The sequence below is a fragment of the Amblyomma maculatum genome, chromosome 10 (assembly GCF_055883805.1).
Source record: "Amblyomma maculatum isolate TAMU_Amacu chromosome 10, ASM5588380v1, whole genome shotgun sequence".
Taxonomy (NCBI): Eukaryota; Metazoa; Arthropoda; class Arachnida; order Ixodida; family Ixodidae; genus Amblyomma; species Amblyomma maculatum.
In genome coordinates, this window is record NC_139353.1 from 167,689,414 (window position 1) to 167,710,510 (window position 21,097).

Below are 21,097 nucleotides of genomic sequence, written 5' to 3' on the forward strand. Positions count from 1 at the left end.
CGGGTGACCAGTGGAACAGTGTGCGAGCAGGATTCGGCGTCTGTTTCCAAACGAATCACTTGATCTTCCAATATAAACACACAACTAAAACAATGGCCACTGTCGCTGTTTATGATCAGGAATTTTCGCAAGGAACTTGGCGATGCATTGGGCCAAAGCTTCGATTTGCTGAACCACCGCAACGCATTTCTTATCTGTCAACCCGACGTACATGACAAGCACGCATAGTTTTTCCAGCATCGCAAAAAAAGAAGCGAAACTCACGGTGGTCTTTTCCGCCACCGCTAGCTTTCGCTAGCACCGCCACATTTCTGAATGCGCAAACTACAGGCGCGCATACACGACAAACATGTAGCGTTAGTGCGTAGACACTTGACATCGAAAGCCGTTCAAGTCGGCAACTTCCGAAACCGAAACAAGTCGAAACCAGCCGAAGCAGCCGAAGCTGTAGTGCTAGTCATAGCCATTGGTGGCGGCGTCGCGCTTTCTTTTGTGCTGCTGGCGGCGTCATGCTCTCGAGATTTGCGAGGCACAACGCGCAGCAAAATAGCTCGTGCGATGTGCAGAAGCGTCGTCAGGTTCTGTGTAAACCTGTGCAAAAAGTGTGCCGGCGTGCCCAACAGATAGTGCGTCTTCCTTTGTGCGCTTTCACTGGAAACACTACGCTGACGGCGGGACTATTGGAGGGCGGTCACCACCCGGGACACGTTTGGCATCTCAGATGTAAGTAAATTTCCTTCTGTCCTGCACATTCTTCTGAAAACAGCGCAGAACTGGTCATGCATGCCAACACAATGCTAGTTTGTTAGTTCGTAAACAACAAGACGCGTTCATAACAAACGGTTGTTTGGTTTTGACAAAGTAAGGGGGGGGGGGGGGGGGGGGTGTTAATGCTTTTGCAGCGTCTTGGAAAAGAGACAGTGTCGTGGGCTGCACGATTGGAGTAAAATATGCCGTACAAATCATCATTCGTAAGCTCATTGCGGGGTGCATGATGCCGGTGCCGTACTGCGATTCAGCCTTCGGCAAGAATTTAGTATGGGCAACTTCGTAAGTGCCTCGACCCGGTCCTTACGTTGTGCTGCAGTTGAAGCTCCGGCGCTTGTGCATTGAATTTACACGGACTGAATAAGCGGTAAAACCTACCTGCGTTACGACAGGGCTAGCTCATTATTCAAATGTTCTATAAATATTGCGGATTATGGGATAAGGAGCCGGCGAACACGCGACGGCAGTATGATTCAGCTGTAATCGTACTTAAAGCACCATTGTCGAGCCTTAAGTGCAAGTAGAAGGTAAAAAAAAAAAAAAAAAAAAAAAAAGTTTTTTTAGCTATTTTTGAATTTTTTCACCTGTATTGGCTTCACATTTTCTTTTGCATAATTTGTTTTGACTGAAGTAATCCACAAAAACTACAAAGTGCATATAAATGACAGACACCAAACTCAGGCCTTCAGTCCAAAAATAGCAGTAAGGTGTAAAGTTAATTATGCATTCAACAGTACCAATAGTATTTTCTTGTGTAATTATCTACAAATGAAGCAAAAAACTCTACTAATTGTGCTGAGATGCCCCATCGACATCTTCCCTGATATGAAATGTGAATCAAAATGTGTGCAGGTTTTTTTGTACGCAGTGTATGAAATTCATGCAGGTTTTAAATTGAGGAGTGCATGCAGGATTCCAAGCAAAACAAGCCTTTGCTCAAGGTATCATTCCAGTGTGGTGTTTTTTTTAATTTATGCATGTTTTGTAGAAACAACTGTAGATGTTGATAAGGAACTGGTTTCGGGGGTGGCTGCTCCTGGCCCTACGGTGCTGCGATTGGTAGGTCACCGCAGCTTGCGGCGGGGGCTAGCCTGCCACTGGATTTCTATCTGTTGTAGGCAGTCTTTGTACCTACTACCGTTTCAGTGGTGGACGACGGCTGTTGCGACGTGCCTCTCTCTCCCACTTTTTTCTTCTCTATTTTCTCTTCTGTCCGCACGAGGCAGTGGAGGTGGCTCAGCTACAGAGCCAGTAGTAGGCCCGTGCATTTTCGTTATCTTCTTCCTTTAGTCGCAACAACAAGTGGTGGTGTGTCTGGATCTAGCTCATGAATGGCTACCACATTTATGAATCGTTTGGTGGCCGCATGCACTTCTATACATGGTTTGAACAGTCACGTTACATTCTGCAATTTACTTCTTTTTACTTTTTGGATGGATGTGTTTCCACTTTTGAGTGCGTAGCCTTTCACAATTCATAATTGATCGGGTGAGCGTGTTTCGACATGATAAAAGGTTTGGCAGTTCGATAGCATTGGCCCGTCATGATGCACAAGCAGCAGACTGCTTGCTGCGCTGGTGCCAATATCTTCCTAGATATCACTTGATCATCATGTCAGTGTTGAGATCATTTAATGGAAGTGTGCAGATAGCTATAATCCCACATTTTCTTCACTGGCTTGCAGGCAGGAACTTGTCAGCAAAGCAGCTTTAAAAAGGAAAGCTCACAAAAATTATTTCTCTAATTGTCTGTTAAAACTGGAAAAAAGTTATTGTATAACTAGACTGCTCACTCACCATGTCAACTTCAGCAAAAAAAAAAAAAAAAAAAAAGGTTGGATAATAGAGGCAGTTGCACTGCAGTCCTGATAAATATGTTGAAGTTGTTGAAACATAACTTGAGCTTTGAGTGCAAAATGAATCCAAGCTAGATCTGCTAGAGAGCAAGTAAAGTTGAAAGATGGAAACATGGCACTTGACTGAATTCTCTTGTGAAAATTTATATATCTGGTCCGACTCTGCACATTCTTCCGAGTTGACGTAGTGGGAGCTAGGGATGAACTTTTGCCTTTCTTGGTGCACTGCTTGTGTGTAACCCGAGTTGGGGTGGAACATTGCATGTTCAGAGGGTGGTAGGGAAGCAAACTTGGTGGCACTAGGAAGGCTATGAACAATATGAGGATGATAGGCTGCCTTTAGACTGACTGGCTTGCATTTCTCGGTGTGTTTTGTATGTGCGAATGTTCCATAAGCTGCCACATATGTCTTGGATTTGATGTTGAGGTGACTGGAATGATCAAAAACTCAATGTTATGATCGAAGTCCTCAGAACATGCTGTGATTTTACTCCTGGATTAAGTTGCAGACATTGTTTGCTGGGCATACATACCTTTGAGAGGAAATCCAGTAAATGAAGGTACGGGCAGAGTGCTTGCTTATTATTCCAACCTAACTGCTCAAACAACGTCACCATTTTCTGGAAACAGATTGTTCAAGCTTCCAGCCTTCCGGTTGTTCACTCGTGCAATACAGTGAAGCGCATTTACGCCTTGGCACATGGCAGGCTCAGGGGCTTGTTCATCGCTACTGTACTAAGTTAGACCTCAAGTGGACTCGAAATGCCTTTTTCCATTGCCATGAAGTAGGGTTTAAAAGTAGGTTTGATGACGGACATACTGTTTGCTCTGCTAGCAAGTAACGAAGAGTTAGCATAACATTTCTTACAAGTTACACTATCTGGCACCTCTTGATGTGTGTTGTGCCTGCTACGCCACTGAATCCTTTGTGTGAGATCGGAGGTCCCTGCAGGATCACAGACTTATAATGCTACCTAAATTATGAGCAGATCGAGGTGGTAGATAGTAAAACTCTGTTAATGGTGAATTCCAATAACAGACTGTGGTCACTTACAGAACATTCTTTTCTGCTCATTTTGGACCAACTGTATTCCAAATGCAGATCCGGAACACAGGTTTCATCTTCCAAATGCAGATGAGGAGCGATTGCTGAGCCAAGATCGCTCCATGGAGCAGTCTGGATTGCTCTGCCGAAATCAACAGGACCAGCTGGAAATTTACTTGAGTATGTGTTCAGCTGCACCTACCATTTCCAGTAGATTGTCTCTGCTGCGCTTGCTGTGCCCTCTGCAATAATCGACTATTGGTACTTGCCGCTGCTACGAATGCAAATTGCTGTCATGAACTAGTGCTCACTTTTGAGGACAGCAAGTCTGAGAGCAGCAGTATTCTGCAATAATCTTTTTTAAAGACCTCAGCTCAGAGTGCGACTGGAAAACTATGTGCAGAAACAATCTTTGTGTGCTATTTGTGAACTCGAAGCCATTCCTCAACTCTGAAACAGTGAAAACAGTGATCTGAGCCTTTGTTTTATTTGAGAATAGTGCCAAAGAAATCTTACCGTGCTTGCCCGCACTAGACTATCTGAAAGAATGGCATAAACTGTTGAGGTCAACACCATTCTAAGACCTATTACAGGTTTAAAACAGACGACATGTGTACACGAAGCACAGGCTAGCGCACAGAATGACTGGCAATTCCTCTGTCAGTCCATGGGCACTACCTACTTGCGCTAGCATGAGTTCCAAACACAGTCGGGACACAATTTGTGCTGGATGCAGGTGCTCTGTTGTGGAGCGGGCAATCCACTTAAGTTCTGGGATTGTAATTCACTATATGTGGAGGAAAAGCAAGTGAACATCTCTCTGCTGGCATATGTCACATTGCCTGCTGCCATCGCTTTTGGTTTCAATATGTGTTAGTGACGGGAATGCTCACAGCACAAGTGGGAGTGGAGACACTGATCTGCGCCATTATGGAAATGCCAAGATGTTAGCATGGGCAAACATCTCTTTGCATCACCACGAAGGTTGCTAAGGCTCAGCTCCATGTATGAGCAAGCGAGTGCAGTGCGGGCATATGTCAGACAGCTCGTTAACTATGGGCCTACAGCAACAGCTGCCATACCTTTAATGAGAACTCTCGACTAAATTACAAAGAGCAAAGTAAATGATGATAATGACTTTTTTTTTTATTTAACAAAGCAGGTGGTCAGAGTGAAGAACTCATGCCACGACTGTTAATATGCCTCTACTGCCCCATTTGTAAAGCAAGCAGATTGAAGTTCTCGAATGAGCATGTTTACAGTCGTGAGCAGCTCTGTTCGATGTGTGTCCATAGGGTGGCACATTGTTTCATTGTTCAAAAGAATACTAAACAAAAGGTGGTTTGGAACTTAAAGGGGAAAGAACAGAGAAGCTGGCTGTATTTTTGTTTTGTTTTTTCCTAAAAAAAAAAAAGAAGCTGGCTGTAGATGCAGAAATACTGTGAATGGTGAGAGGTGGACAGGTACCAAGCAGTCGTGAACTGCACCTGGACTTTGCAAGGAGCCTCATGCTACTCATGAGCCACAGTTTGGCCATACCTAGCTTATATAAGCTTGACTTGTACAAAACATGCCTGCAAATGCAACCCTGCCTCAAGGCTGCCTACACCCTACTGTGGCAGCTTCAGCGTTTAGGACATTTGACTAGTGAGCTGGGTGACGCGGGCTCGGTCTTAGCTGGGGTGGTTGCATTTCGATGGTGGAAAAATGCTAGGTGCCCATGTGCTTTATAGTGTCAGTGCACACTAAAGAAGCGTAGATGGTCGAAATTATCCAGAGCTATCTACAATGTTGAACACCATGATCAAATCAAGGCTGCCTACTGTTAGCATTAGTAGAGTACCTTCGCAATGCCACAAAGTCTGCCCCTCACCACACTCCTAAATTTCGTTGTTTGCAACTCTACTCAGGTTACTTAGTTTGATGACCCCTTTTCCTGAAACAGTAGCAGTTGACGAAAAGAAGTGTAAAAGCATATCTCACGCCCATGCACTGAACTCCGAGAAAGGTGCTGATTTGGTCATAATTTTTTTTTTTCATGAGAATTTGGTCAGTGTCATAATATGACCCTTGGAAAGTCATATCTCTACTGAAATGTTCATGTAATAATTTGGGTAGCTTTTATAGATGGCTTGGATGATATCATAAGTGCTATGATGGTGAACTGTGCTTAGTGTCTGCAATACCTGCATGATGAAGATGGTGAATGCAAATTAGACAGATTTTTGCTCTACTTTTGGTTCACCAGTGGGTGCCTAGTGAGTCGTCAGTGCAAGCTATCCATAGGTTCACTTTCTTCATGCAATTTACATAGCTGTGGAGTTCTCATAATAGCAGAAGTATCATATTTATGGGTCACTAACTTTTTTTTTTAATGTAAGATAAGTAAATACGTCGTCAGCAACCTTAGAGCGCAGCATGCTCTTTACCTGTATTACCTGTTTATCATGGATAGAATAATGATGCTGTACTCCTGTGCTACTTTCAGTGTTCAATTCTACACGGTAGCACATCACTATACTCAGGGTTAAATGTCTGGCTATGCAGCTGAAGCTAGGCAAGAAAGTGAAGGCAACATACCTCTCTTCCCTTGCCATGTAGAGTGGGTTACTTCAGCGCTAGTGACCTTGCATTAACTCTCCAACTTTCTCCCTTCACTTCAAGCCTGCACATGCCTAGCCCAAATAGTGAGCAAACCACTCTCCTCGGCAAAGAGACTAAAACTTGTCTCCTTTCCTTTCGTACCTTGGCTGCATAGCCCACAACATGTCTCCGTGTATAGCAAGATTCAATGCCATATTTCCTCTTACTGTCGGAGCACCCTCTGCTTCTGCTGTACCACCCTTGCAGCAGCCCAGTGTTTTGTTTACCACAGAAATTCATGTCTGTGCAAGCTACACTGGCATGGAAAGGTGCATTTCTGAGCCAACTTTCATGCTTTATGATGGTACTCTCTTTGATCGCCTTTAAGTTGCATCAAACCTGGTCATGTGTGTTGGTCAGTACCAAATGAAGTAAATTTCTTTGACTAACATACTTTGAGAAGGATGGCAATTTGCATGAGTTGGTAAGGCGTCATCTTGAAAGTAGCAGCACGAAAAAACAAGGATGTGAAAGGAGGCAAGCAGGCAGTAACTCGCAACTAAATTTTATTGATGCAAACATGAAATATATAAAGCCAAGCAACGCCGCAAACTGCTCAGTCACTGATAAGCAGACAGCAAAACATCAATCACTAAAATATCCGAGCGGTTCCATTTATGTAGATATAGGTAGAGGTACCAACTTGGCTGTGCATTGTAAAGAATGCACTGGTTGCTTTCAGTTTCTTTCAGCTGCGCACATTCTGGCTGTCATCCATTTCAAATCAGCTGGAAAATCATTGAAGCTGAAGGCATTTCACGACTAGGTAATGAATGTGCTAGTGAGCCATCCATCGTGTTAACATGCAGTGAGTTGGGATATCTAATTAGGGAAGTGCTCTTAAATTTTAGTGACTCATGTTTTGCTTTCTGCTTATAAGTGATTGAGTGGTTTGCATTGTCGCTTGACTCCTTTATATGTTGCAAGTTAGCGCCTGTCTTGTCTCCTTTCACAGCCTTGTTTTTTCGGGCTGCTTTGTTCAAGATAAAATACAATTTCTGCTACTTAGGTCATAAAATGAATTCTAATGAAGTTCCACATCTCTTAGAAAAGTAGTATTGTAGTTACAGGCATGTATTAAGGCCCTGCACTACAAATTAAGAGGCTCGCTCGATATAAAGCATAAAGGGAGAGCTTGTCTGATCTTGGGCCTAGTGGGCATTAGTGGATTATGGATAGGTTGATGTTAAAATGTACTTGCAGTTAAAATCAAGTAAATGCTTTATTTGTAACTAGGGCCACTGTGATGCCTGACCTGTTCTTTTGCCAGGCTGGCGACGAGATGGAGTGAAAGGATTTATTTCAGTGTTGGTATGTCTCGGGTGATGTCAACATTGTTTCTTCTCTGGCTTTATAGGCAGTCGCCCTTCAACGAATTCAATCCTAAAGTGAAAGTTTGAATCCAAAAAAATATTAATCTAGGATTACTTAGCAGGCAGAGGCGAATTCATACAGTGACTTACACCAGCATGCCACGCATCATTTCAAGAGTATTGTGGTGTTCCTATTCTATGCCTTTATTTCTTGCTCACAAAGCCTCTGCATGTAGGTCTTGCACTATATTACGCTTTGATTTGTTGGTTCATGGTACTTTTTACCTTACAGCAAGCTCCATGTGGCTTCAAAGCAATGGCTTCTTCAAGCTCTACAATACCCTTTGCCAGAATCGCACAGTGCTATGATGGGCAAGTAGGAAATTGATGTAAGTGCTGAAGACATTTTTCAGCATGTGTAGTTTCTTATCTGCCTAACCTGCTATTGCATTTGTGGCTCCTTATGTTTATTTTGAGGTTCAGGTTTCTTCAGTGTTTTCTTTGATTGCTGCCATTGCTTACTGGCTATGGCATTTGGCTGCTGAGCCTGAGAATATGGAATGGAATGGTGCCTGGGGCCTGTCGATACAGGCAAAATGCAAATTTGCCTACATGTTGGGCAGTGCCAGTGCACAGTTTAAAGAACTTTTTGTGGAAGAGGGAGGGCTCTGGAAATTAGCCCAGAAGCCCTCTTTCATGATGTCTCTCATAGCTAATGTTCAGCTTTAGGGTAATAAAAGGACATTGAGGACAAGCTGAAGCTAGCTTGTGTTATACATTTCTGCATTCTATTCACTAAAATGCTATTTTACAGAAAATGCAAGTTTCTTTTTAAGGTAGGAAAAGCCAGAAGTTTTGAAACAAATCTCATTACCAGCTGATTTTATAAGATGTGAGGATAGTACACCTTGAAGTGAAGCTCATGCACCTTCACTGTGGTTGCTGCAGTTGTTGGGCTAGTTATATTCCTCTGACTGCAAATTAAATTAGCAGAGTACAGTAGGGGCAATGCAGTCGATATAGGTTTCAGTAGTCTTGACATTGCACTGCTTTCATATAAGTACTACCATCTTTCATTTGAATATGATTGACAGTATTCTGAGTAGTGGCAGGCCGGCCACATGTGATCAGAGTTCTTGAGTGCATACTGGTTGCAGATTTTCACCATACCGCCATGGCTGGGATGCCACGTACCGGGATGCCAGTAGCACTGCAGCAACTGAGAAGGAAGTGGTTGAGCATTTAATTGGATGGGAAAATTCAGTGTTATCTGTACTTTTAAGTGTTAAGCTGATGTAATTTGTGCATGTGGAATCATGTCAAGCAGTTATTACTTCTCGGCTAGCTGTATTGGCGGCGGAGGTACTACAAACTACTGAGGAAAGTGTTGCTGGCTTCTGTCCTCATTGAAATGCAGCTGCTGATGATAACAAATGTGGCAAAAAACAGGTGGCCTTGCTTCCACCTTGAAATATGTGCGTGTTTGTGAAAAGCATTGTTTTGAGGCTTAAAGGTAACCGATACCATACCCCTTCCATGGAGAGCAGACCAAAGCACATCCTCATGATTTGTGAGTGAGGAGGGAGAACTCACAAGTTTCAGCAAATGTAAATGGCGGTATGGGGTTGTTCTGGCAGAATACTTCTGCAGTGCTTCTCTCCTCAGCGAAAACCCCTTCACTGTGGCGGTAAAACCTGTTTTGGGGCAGAAATAGGGTGCTGCCGGGAGACATCTCTTGTGACAATGACCACATCCATTACCTGCTCCACTCTGCCTTGGTTTGCTCTCTCTATTAAAGGGATTAAGCTCTTAAGAGCACCTTAACCTTACAGGTACCATTCATAACCCCCCTCCCTTCCCTTCTGGTTTTCAATAGAGAAGGCATGCTCCTCCCAAGATTCGTGCATAACATGAGACTTAATACAGAAATATTCAGCATGGCACCCAACTTCTGCCGCAACGGGGATTGGGAGAATATTTTTGCAGGTCCTCAGTGCACAATCACATAATACTTCATTGACATAGCCTACTATATGTCACCTACACATTACTCGTGGAGTTTGTATTCTTTTTTTTCTTGAGAGAAAAGCGCTGTTCAGTCAAAAGGCACGATGCGGGGGAATGTGGAGTGAGCACTGATTCTGTGTGTTCGCAATTTTTGCTTAGCTTTCGTTCTTTTTCTTCTGGTGGTTTGGCAGGGTTGCTGATATTCGAGCGACACAAGAACTGAGTCATGAGTCTGCTTCTTCGCAGTAGGATCGTGCGTTTGTTTTCCTCATTGTAATGAAAATGTGCAAGGGTACTGACCCTATGTGGGGCTGCGAACATATTTATAGCGCATGAGTTATTTGCACACATGCACACCACACACTTGCAGTTTTGTAGTGGTGAAAAGAAGTAGCTGTCAAGACAGAGCATCTTCTAAGGGCACATAAATGTTGATGTTTGAAATTAAGCTGTGAATTTATACAAGATGTGGCTTAGTTATTGAACTAACAATTTTTTAGCACTATAGTTGTTTCATGTAACGGGTTTAACTTAAGGTACAAAGGTGGCCGATTGAGCCCTGTGCTCTAACACACTGTGCACAGAAGCAGTCAAATCTTTAGTCCTCCCTATCTTCTGCTCAGGCCAAAGCAACTCATACCTTGTTGACACAAAAGTGACGTGTCTGTATTATTCCTGCATATCCTGCGTGGCGGTTTTTTTTCCTTTTTCATTCTACTGGGAGGGAGTGAGAAAAGGGCTGCAAGGTCTTTCTCGTCTATGCGGGAAGGACGAAAGGGTACTGGGAGGTTGGCTGTCAAAGTGCTTTAAAACGAGTGACTGCTTCAAGCTGCCCGGGGCGCTTGATAAATTGTGGGTGGATGGGAAGGGGGAGTGGAGGTAGTGGGAGGGGGGTCTAGCTGTTCTCCGAGCTAAGCGCACAGCAGCATGTATGCTTCTTCCTTTTTTTTTTTACTTAGTAGTGCGGAGAGGATAAAAAAATGGGGGCGGGGGGGTTTGGCCAGCGCAGGTGGTGCTGTTTCAAACGAGTGACCGCCTGGAGCTGCCCTTGGCAAAGCACAGAGCAGTATGCACGCTTGCTCCTTTTTTCCCGTAGCAGTGAGGTGTGCGCTGCGATAGCCTGAGTGGCAGTGGAGGGAGCACTGAAGATTTGGCTGCTTCTGTGCCCGTGCACTGGGGCAGGTTTTGTACCTTAAGTTAAGCCCGCTATGTGATACAAGCCTGAATCACTTTGGGGCATTAAACCCCAAACCAAACCTTATGTGAAACATCTTGTATACTATTTCATGGCTTAATCCAAACATCAATGTTTATGCACCGTTCAGAAGATACTCTGTCTTGACAGAATAATTTTTTGCGCCACTACAAAACTGCATGTGTATAACGCAAATAACTCAAGCTCTGGTACTGAATATATGCAGCCCCACATACGGCAAGTACTCTTGCACATATTCATTACACTGCGGAGAGCAAACGCACCATCCCGGTGACATGATGCGAAAAAGCCGACTCAACTCCAGAGTCCCCGCGTCGCTTTGCATACCCATACAAGCTGTACACTAAACTATCGAAAGAAACAGAACAAAAGCAAAAAATTGCAAACGCACAGAATCAGTGCTCACTACATTCCCGCGCATCTCGTCTTGACTGAGCAGCGCGCATCTGTTAAAAAAAATCTAGGAGATACATATATGTGTCGTATAGGCTACGTCATCCATGTGTGACGTGACTGTGCACCCAGGACCTGCAAAAATATTTTCCCACAGGAATTGCGCTATGCAGGATAGCTGATACTCTTGAGTTTTGCAAAGAGCCTTTGTAGATAATTGTGCCCCCATTTTCACCCTGGTCAGTTCAAGGAGCAAGAGGCACGTTGGAGCACAATTACCTATTATAATCTGTATGATCCTGAATGGGCCAGGGCTCTTGTGCCATTCGCAGGGCAGCATACAGCTTGTGAGATTGAGTATCGTGACAGGAAATTGGCACTTCACAAAAAATACTTTCACTTGAACTTCAACTCCATGCAGCCCTCAATGCCTGCTTTTCATTTGTTGGCAGTTAGGTGACCTTGAGGGCTCATCGACTGCCACTCAACTTGTAAACACGGGACATTATATCATTTGCTCGCTATTTGTGCTTTGTTCTGCGAGTTTATCCAGCTTTTCACAAAAGTGGATGCAGTGAGTATGCACAGATCTGTTTTGTGAAGCATTGGCTGAGTGACGGCCCAGGTCAACCCTGTTCAACCCAGAACTTCTGGCATATTGTTTCGTGGATACAGCTTTGGCTACCCTCCTGACATCCCAGCTTTTGACACCAAGTATGCATAACCATGGCCTATCACAAACTGCAATGCTGTAATTGATCATCACATACTTCTGTGGTGCTGCACATTTCAAATTGTCACTATATGGGAGCAATGTTTCAGAACCTACTTAATGCAGAGCTATGATACACATTTGAGGACTAAGAGCAAGTTTGCTCTGCATGGTGACTTCCAGAGACAGGGACACACTTGTGGGGAAAGGCATGTTGCGTACATACCTTCCAACCCTTTGATTTACCAGAAAACCAGATTTTTGACCGAACTTTCTGATTGCACGATCACTGCCTAAATGTTTCGATAAGGGGCTTCTGCCTGCAAAGAATGGCTTTTGCAAAACCGGCACTGCGGAATCAGCAGCCACGTCTTAATTGCCAGCATCTCCATCAAAGGCCCCACTAGCACCATTGGCATCATTGGCTAAGCAGGAAATCAATCAAAGCAGACTTTAGCTGAGCGAGAGTAGGTGTGGCTGGCTGCACACACAGTTGATGTACTTCGTTTCTTGTAGGCAGCGGTGCACAGCTAATGCAGCCACAGTAGATATAGATGCTTTGCTGGCTTCGCTTTCAATCTGAACTAAGGGCAGCTGCTCAGTGCACTTCACGTTAAAGGGTTTTTCCAAATGTCACGCCATCTGATCCTCCTGTATTGAGCTCAGCCGCATGCCTCATCTTACCAAGCTGCTCTATGCACAACAATGGCGTGATTGCTCTTCTTTCAGAACCATCACAGCCAACAACGGTCGAAGACGACATTACGTGTAAAAGGGCTAGTAATGGTTTTGCATTGAAGACTTACAGCACTCCGATGGTGCTGAGAGAAAACTGCGGTGGTGGGCACGCAGATCAGTTTTGCTTTAGCTATGGAGACATAGCGAGAACACTCTGTGACGGCCTGTAGATATCTCGGCGTACACCTTTAGACATGTATTGCACGCTTGCTGCTGCATGTGTGTATGCTCAGGATGTTTAGATTAGGACTCATCAGACACTGCCTGAAAGTGGCAGCCCCCCCCTTTCGGACATTGAAACATCAAACATGGCCTCTTCATCACCCCCTATTGGGCAGTCTTCCCATTTTTGGTCTTAGCACATACGTATAAAGGAAGCTGGGGGCCCACAGCAGCGCAGTTGAGCCTTTGGAACAATGAACATTTGTGCTAGAGGCATCAATGGCTTAGTTGTCATATCAGGGTAGTACAGACGTCTTCAGACTCGCGGTGCTGTCTAAGTTCACTACTCATAGCCTGAGTTGCTTTATTGCATAAAAAAAAGTCCCAGCCTAGTAAAACTGCTCTGTTGTGGCCGATGAAAGACACGAACGCAGGCAGCTGGGAATGGAAGTGAGTTTTATTCACCAATGCCTCGGCCTATATAGCCCTTGTTTTGCGCAATATCAGATGTCAGTTTAGGCGCATGCGCAAGACAAGGGCTATATAAGCAAAGGCATTCGTGAATAAAACTCACGTTCCTGGCTGCCTGCGTTTGTGTCTTTCTTTGGCCACAACAGAACAAAAATATGTTTTGCAAACTGCATGAACAAGGCAGCTGTGAAAAATGGCTGAAAACAATTCACGTCTGGCAACATTTTCTGTCATTGACATAAAGCTTGTGTAGAACAGGATTTAGGCATTGAGAAGTGCTAGAATTGCTGTGAAATCTAGTGACCTAGTTGCGTGTTTGCACTCGAAGTGCTCGGCGGTGAGCGTTGAGCACATGTAAAGTGCAAAGAAGCATATTGCAGCGCATGCAGCCCAGCCAAGAAATTTGGCTTTCCAGAATCAAATGCCGCTTGTTTCCAAGCAAGCTAGGATCTGTAATTGTAAATGTACTTGACTGCGAATATCCCTGAGCCACTCTGAAGACAGAATTGACCCCCCCTCCCCACAGCACCGTGCGTCTAAAACATTATGCACTGAGGCAATCTGCAAGCCATCGATGTGTGCAGCACAGGTGTTCCATGGCACAACTGCACCTCCGGTACCTCCCTCTTCCTATTTACAATATGCCATTCCCTACAATTGCACCACTGTTCACAGTGGTTCATAGAAACCCCTGCACATGCTTTGTTTGCTGTTAGCCGTCAAATGCTTGCTGCAATTTGGCACTCGGCACGCTCTGAAATGTTGCTGAGGCATCCGGTGACAACTTGAAATATGCCTATACCACAGCAGTATAATGCGGTGATCAACTACAGCATTAAAAGCTGCACCTGACAACAGCTATACATACTCATCGTTAGCTGCATGGACTTCGGGAGACTTGTCTTGGTCATACTTGAAACAATGTTTCAGTATTTTCGAGTCAGATAGGTTCCCACAGAGCCAATGCTTCAAAAAGTGGGTCTGTGAATCTTATTGTATCCGCTTTAATGAAAGGCTGTGTATGCAGTAGAATGAAGTCCGCACAGCGTGTGAACGCTACAATGCCTCATGTTTGCAAGTGGAGGTCGAAGTGGCCCTATATTAGCGTCATTGCAACTTTGAAATTCGTGAGAAAACTTGAGTTTTCTCCTGCACTCGAGGAGCGATTAAAGTAAAGCTTCATTTCTAAAAAAAAATGCCTCGAGGATCGCTGGGGCTAAAGGTTTCAGTCAAGGTCTCCATGCATTCTTTCCGCATGGTATTTCTCAAGAAGACTTTGTTGGAAGGAACGCTCGGAGGCCGTCATGAATTCTAACCAAGCACCTCCGGTACCTCCCTCTTCCTATTTACAATATGCCATTCCCTACAATTGCACCACTGTTCACAGTGGTTCATAGAAACCCCTGCACATGCTTTGTTTGCTGTTAGCCGTCAAATGCTTGCTGCAATTTGGCACTCGGCACGCTCTGAAATGTTGCTGAGGCATCCGGTGACAACTTGAAATATGCCTATACCACAGCAGTATAATGCGGTGATCAACTACAGCATTAAAAGCTGCACCTGACAACAGCTATACATACTCATCGTTAGCTGCATGGACTTCGGGAGACTTGTCTTGGTCATACTTGAAACAATGTTTCAGTATTTTCGAGTCAGATAGGTTCCCACAGAGCCAATGCTTCAAAAAGTGGGTCTGTGAATCTTATTGTATCCGCTTTAATGAAAGGCTGTGTATGCAGTAGAATGAAGTCCGCACAGCGTGTGAACTCTACAATGCCTCATGTTTGCAAGTGGAGGTCGAAGTGGCCCTATATTAGCGTCATTGCAACTTTGAAATTCGTGAGAAAACTTGAGTTTTCTCCTGCACTCGAGGAGCGATTAAAGTAAAGCTTCATTTCTAAAAAAAAATGCCTCGAGGATCGCTGGGGCTAAAGGTTTCAGTCAAGGTCTCCATGCATTCTTTCCGCATGGTATTTCTCAAGAAGACTTTGTTGGAAGGAACGCTCGGAGGCCGTCATGAATTCTAACCAAGCCTTGAGTAGAGGAACAGCTGTTTCCTTCACTCTGGAGCAGAGGCAGAAGGTTGAGTCGAGGTGCATCTTCATATGATCATATATGTAGGATTGCATAATCTTTCAGGTTTATTTTTATTCTTTAGCCGTGTATGCTGAGCCATATCCAAGAGTGCACACTTCTACTTCTCGAAGGCCGTTTAAATCTCCAGTTTTGCACTGCTCTCTTGACTTTGTAGTTATTGTAGCTTTTCATGAAGCGGTGTACAAATGTCATTGATCGATAGGTGAAGAAAAGAAGCCAGCAGTCGGCGAGGCCAAGGAAAGCACTGGGGATTGTACTTTGTGTGTTTTTTTTTAATTTTTACTTTGGTAATCACACAAATTAGTAATGTAATCTGTTTAGGGGAAAGATAAATGCAAAGTAGAAGGAAAAACAACGTGCCGATGGTGGGGACCGAACCCACGACCTCCGAATATCGCGTCCGGTGCTCTTCCAACTGAGCTACATCGGTCGCTGTTCTACCTGCTACTTTCTTGGGTATTAATGTTGTCTCTATATGAACCTTGAGAGTGTTCACCAGCGCCACCCTCAACCATAGCGGTGGACGTGGAGATGAGGGTACTCGTCTTTTTTTTTTTTTAATTTTTACTTTGGTAATTACACAAATTAGTAATGTAATCTGTTTAGGGGAAAGATAAACACAAAGTAGAAGGAAAAACAATGTGACGATGGTGGGGACCAAACCCATAAAGTACAATCCCCAGTGCTTTCCTTGGCCTCGCCGACTGTTGGCTTCTTTTCTTCATGTATTATAATGAGTACCCTCAATTCCCCTTAATTTATCTGCTTGTCGCCTACGGGGGTCTCGGTTCTGGAAGTCTTGAAGCCATAGGTAGCATAAAGCACAGCTTTCGCCCTCGCTCTTGATCACATTCTATGTGACGCTGGCGGTAACACAGGACATTCCACGTCCACCGCTATGGTTGAGGGCGGCGCTGGTGAACACTCTCAAGGTTCGTATAGAGACAACATTAATACGTAAGAAAGTAGCAGGTGGAACAGTGGCCGATGTAGCTCAGTTGGAAGAGCACCGGACGCGATATTCGAAGGTCGTGGCTTCGGTCTCCACCATCGGCACATTGTTTTTGCTTCTACTTTGTGTTTATCTTTCCCCTAAACAGATTACATTACTAATTTGTGTGATTACCGAAGCAAAAATTGAAAAAAAAAAAGTACAATCCCCAGTGCTTTCCTTGGCCTCGCCGACTGTTGGCTTCTTTTCTTCATGTATTATAACGAATACCCTCATTTCCCCTTCATTTATCTGATTGATCGATAGGACATGGTTCGAAGGCCCTTGAAATATCTGTTCGACTGAGGTATCAAATTTTGTGGGGGGTCTGATGCTGAACAGTCTGTATGCTCGTGTCAGTTCCTCAGATTTCTGTAGTTCAGAATCGAAACTTTTTGAATTGAATTGTTGTCAAATAATAGTATAGCACCTACTTGTCCCTTTCCCAAAATGTTTGGAAAAACATGAGCTGAATTTTTGGATCTGGGATATAGTCCTGCTTTTTTTGCATTTTGCAGACGTCGCACAGTGAAAACCTGTATCCAAGCCCGAACCCAACAGGTCAACAGCAGCAGAACAAGGGAACCTATATCCAAGCTCCAAACTGGTGGACCGAAAGCAGATGTTTTGTGACCGCAGTGTGTCAGCCATGCTGAGACATGGCATGAATAAAGCCAATCCAGGTGACCACATGTGTCTTTTCCAAGCATGCATGCTTTGCACATGAGGCATATCTCATGGAGGGCATCATTTCGGCAAAACGTTTTGTCACAACTGCAGCAAACACTGATTGAGGCCTTGCACAAGGCCTAAAGCTGGGATATTAGTATTATGCGCAACACAAACATGAGGAGTGGTGTAGGAGCCTTGCAACCATGCAGAGTATCACTATAGCATGGTAGCATTCCTATGTCAATGTCTCTCGTCCTCTAAGATCACACTGCTGTTTTGCATCTTTTGAATCCTGAGTCTCGAACAATCCTCACGCTGTGTGCGGGTCGGTAACCAGGCACAGGTTTTTGCATGCCGTACCTTTTGAAGCGAAAGCTTGTCTACGCGTATCAGACTGCAGCTTCGCGTGGCTTCACATAGCCTAGTTCTGCGCATACGTGTGACGTCACAGCCAAGGCCAGCTGTGCAGCCTCCTCGCCATGTTCTGCCAGCATTGCCTAGCAACGCTTAAGAGGTGTGCGACTCCTCCTCAAAAAAAAAAAAATTTTGTCTCCACCGGGAATCTAACCTCCATCCCTTGGATCCCCAGCCAAGCGCTTTACCACTGTGCCACCCCCAGATCGTTAAGCGCTGTTCACAACTCCGCTTGTCTACCGTGATGCAATGGCTTGGCGACACATTTGAATGTATCAAATACTAAAATATAGTTAAGTCAGTCAGTTAGGGTGCGGCCGAGATGTATCAAATGCATGTTAATTAAACCAGTCAAGCTGACGCCACGCTACCTGAAGTTGAGCCAAATAAAGGGCATAGGAAGGGATTGGGCGTGCAATTTGAAAGTACCAAAGACTAAAATAGTCAAATCAGTCAATTAGGGTGACGTCAAGGATGTGACACGCAACCGGAAGTAGAGCCGGAAAGGGGCATAGGAGGGTGTTGGCACGCAATTTGAAAGTACCAAAGACTAAAATGGGTAAACAAGAAGTGAATTAAGCAACCAACAGTAGCATCCGTGCTTTCATATTACTCCAATGCAGATTCTGCACTGCTCTAATTTTTTACACACCTGTCATGCAACAGTACTATGATACATATTTTCAAAACATATTGATGCAAATACAAGAATTGCAACGCAGACTGACGAGTCTGCGTTACAATTCCAGGTGGTTGCGCCGATGTGGCAGTGATTCGTTCCGCCATCGGACAACAATAAGTCCGCCTTGCGCGGCAACAGCCCATTATGTGGCCCTTTTTTTTTTTTTTTTTAGGACTGCTGCAGCTGAGGCTCTTGGGGAGCACTTCAGGTGAGGGTCAAAGGGAGTACCTTTGAAAGACAAACAGAACCACCTTTGCAGGCTGCGAGGTTCGAAACTGGGTTTGGGCCCACTGCGGAGGAGGGGCGCGCAGCGGGGTTTACGGAGCTTCTCCCAAACGCACACCCCTGGAAAAGCCGAGCGCCAGGCCGGGGGACGCTTGTACCCATTTTTACCGGTGGGTGTCCGGCGGTGGGTTTCGAACTAACCACCGTGGCCTAGTGGTTAGAGCGCCCGTCTCGGCTGCGGGAGGTAGTTAGTTCGAAACCCACCGCCGGACACCCACCGGTAAAAATGGGTACAAGCGTCCCCCGGCCTGGCGCTCGGCTTTTCCAGGGGTGTGCGTTTGGGAGAAGCTCCGTAAACCCCGCTGCGCGCCCCTCCTCTGCAGTGGCCCCAAACCCAGTTTCGAACCTCGCAGCCTGCAAAGGTGGTTCTGTTTGTCTTTCAAAGGTACTCCCTTTGACCCTCACCTGAAGTGCTCCCCTAGAGTCTCAGCTGCAGCAGTCCTAAAAAAAGGGCCACATAATCGGCTGTTGCCGCGCAAGGCGGACTTATTGTTGTCCGATGGCGGAACGAATCACTGCCACATCGGCGCAACTATTTGGGCCGTGTCTTTCAAAGGACGAGTACCTTTGAAAGACAAACAGAACCACCTTTGCAGGCTGCGAGGTTCGAAACTGGGTTTGGGCCCACTGCGGAGGAGGGGCGCGCAGCGGGGTTTACGGAGCTTCTCCCAAACGCACACCCCTGGAAAAGCCGAGCGCCAGGCCGGGGGACGCTTGTACCCATTTTTGCCGGTGGGTGTCCGGCGGTGGGTTTCGAACTAACCACCTCCCGCAGCTGAGACGGGCGCTCTAACCACTAGGCCACGTCTGCGGCTTCGCGGTGAATTGCGGCTGCCAATTCAACCTGCGAAGGGGACGGGCAAATCAGGTGGTGATAAACTGATTAAATTTTGGCATGCAGCAGACCTCAAGGAGCAGAAGAAAATCGGACATGAAACATCTGGCCCACAGACCAGTGGCAGCTCTTAACATACAGCTCTGCATATATACGCGTTTAGTTTTGTGATGGGATTACGCAGTCATGCATGCCATGTATGTCGTACACTTCACGTAAGCTGTACGGCCACGTTGGGTGTACGTTCACCTAGGTTGTACGTTCTCCTAGGCTGTACGTTCTCCTAGGCTGTACGTTCTCCTAGGCTGTACGTTCACCTAGGCTGTACGTTCACCTAGGCTGTACGCAGCAATAATTGCGTACAGCAGTCTTGTACAAATCTCGTACAATTTTTCCAGTAGGGTGGCCCCAGCCAGGTGGCCCGCATTGGAATGTTCGTCCTTGTTGGTTCCAAGGACAAAGTCGGCCCCTTTCTTTTCAATCTGAGTAAGCTGTCCAAGCAGTTTCTGATTTTCCGTCCTTAGCAAACGTACTTCATTTTCTAAATCCTCCACACGAGACACTAAACTGCCCCTTTGTTGATCAAATCTATCTAGACGTGCATTCATTACGCAACATCGACACAAAAAGTCGCTGCCTTCCGCTTCACCTACAGAATCAAAACGAGTTTCTTTGAGATTAACCTGCGCCTCACACTGAGTACACTTTACCTTCTTTTGATTGCACATCTTAAGCGCTCATCGACTGAACTATATCTATTACGAATTCTCAGAATATACAGATTGCCAAAAGAAGACACAAGAAACGACTAGCAAACACGCGTTAAAAACCAAATCTGCGAATGCCAATAGCCTAGAAAGAAAAATATTTATCTAAACAAGATAGCTAAACACTGAACGCCAAGAAAACCTAGCTGCCGGCACGAAAAACCAGGCCGCTAGGACCAAGAGCTAAAATCTATTCTTTAAGCTGCACCTAACCTAACTAGCTGAAAAAGAAATAAAGTTAATAAAAGAAAGAACTCATCTATTTGACGCTTCGGAAGCTCCCGCTGTCGCCAGTCCGTCCGTTTCCGGTAGCCACGTGCAATCGGAGGAGCGATGGAACACACGTCCGCACTACGCGGCTGTCAACTGTCAACCACCGCCGCAGCCAGCCGTGCGGCTGGCTGCGGCGCCATCTGGCGGAGCTCGGCTGAAACGGTTGCTAGGCAACGGCTGTTCAAGGCGATTCGTTCCCACCGGCCACCGGCTACGCGACGAGGTGAAACTTGGCGTAATATTAGTTTCGTTTGGTTTTGTGGGATTTAACGTCCCAAAGCGACTCAGGCTATCAGAGATGCTGGCGTAATATTGCTTTCACAGCAAAAGTTTTTGAGTTTGTTCTGGAAGTGCTGCCCTATGCGAACGTGGAAAGCGGAGTGTCCAATTAAGCACAAAGATCCGTATGTGCCCTGCAGGAGGGAGGTTGTTTGCAAAATTTCACTTTCATGTGGAAAGCACTACTTTGACCAAACCGGCAGATGGTAAAATGTGCTTCTTCTAGAGCACAGAAAAGTTGGTTGCATTGCCACATATGGCCATTAGGCTGCGCATTGCAAACAATGTGAGGCGGATCCACCTTGTCATCCCCTGTTTGATAAGACGATCATCTTGTATGGACATCGCAAACGAGCTGACAAGGCAGATAAGGAAGCACTGGAGATACCTCGGGCAGGGGACAAATGTGTGAGTAAGCCGTCTGTAGCACTGCCAGGAAATGAGCTTGATTTCTTGGTGTAGCACGTGGCTGTTTGTCA

General features: G+C 45.3%; 1 protein-coding gene across 1 annotated transcript; it reads left to right on the plus strand.

Annotated features, from left to right (window-relative positions):
* The first annotated feature begins 509 nt into the window (after window positions 1-509).
* Window positions 510-17,097, plus strand: LOC146177875 (uncharacterized). The gene is made up of 4 exons (XM_084581655.1): window positions 510-723; window positions 3,726-3,848; window positions 7,917-8,013; window positions 16,930-17,097. Exons 1-3 carry the CDS (start codon window positions 510-512, stop codon window positions 7,991-7,993), a joined length of 414 nt encoding a protein of 137 aa, XP_084437781.1. The 3' UTR covers window positions 7,994-8,013; window positions 16,930-17,097.
* The last annotated feature ends 4,000 nt before the right edge of the window (window positions 17,098-21,097 follow it).

Excerpts from the sequence above, each read along its gene's own strand:
- LOC146177875 (XM_084581655.1), top strand. The coding sequence starts at position 510 with ATGCTCTCGAGATTTGCGAGGCACAACGCGCAGCAAAATAGCTCGTGC. Across the intron at positions 724-3,725 it reads ACACGTTTGGCATCTCAGAT|ATCCGGAACACAGGTTTCAT; the intron begins GTAAGTAAATTT and ends TTCCAAATGCAG. Across the intron at positions 3,849-7,916 it reads CCAGCTGGAAATTTACTTGA|CAAGCTCCATGTGGCTTCAA; the intron begins GTATGTGTTCAG and ends TTTACCTTACAG.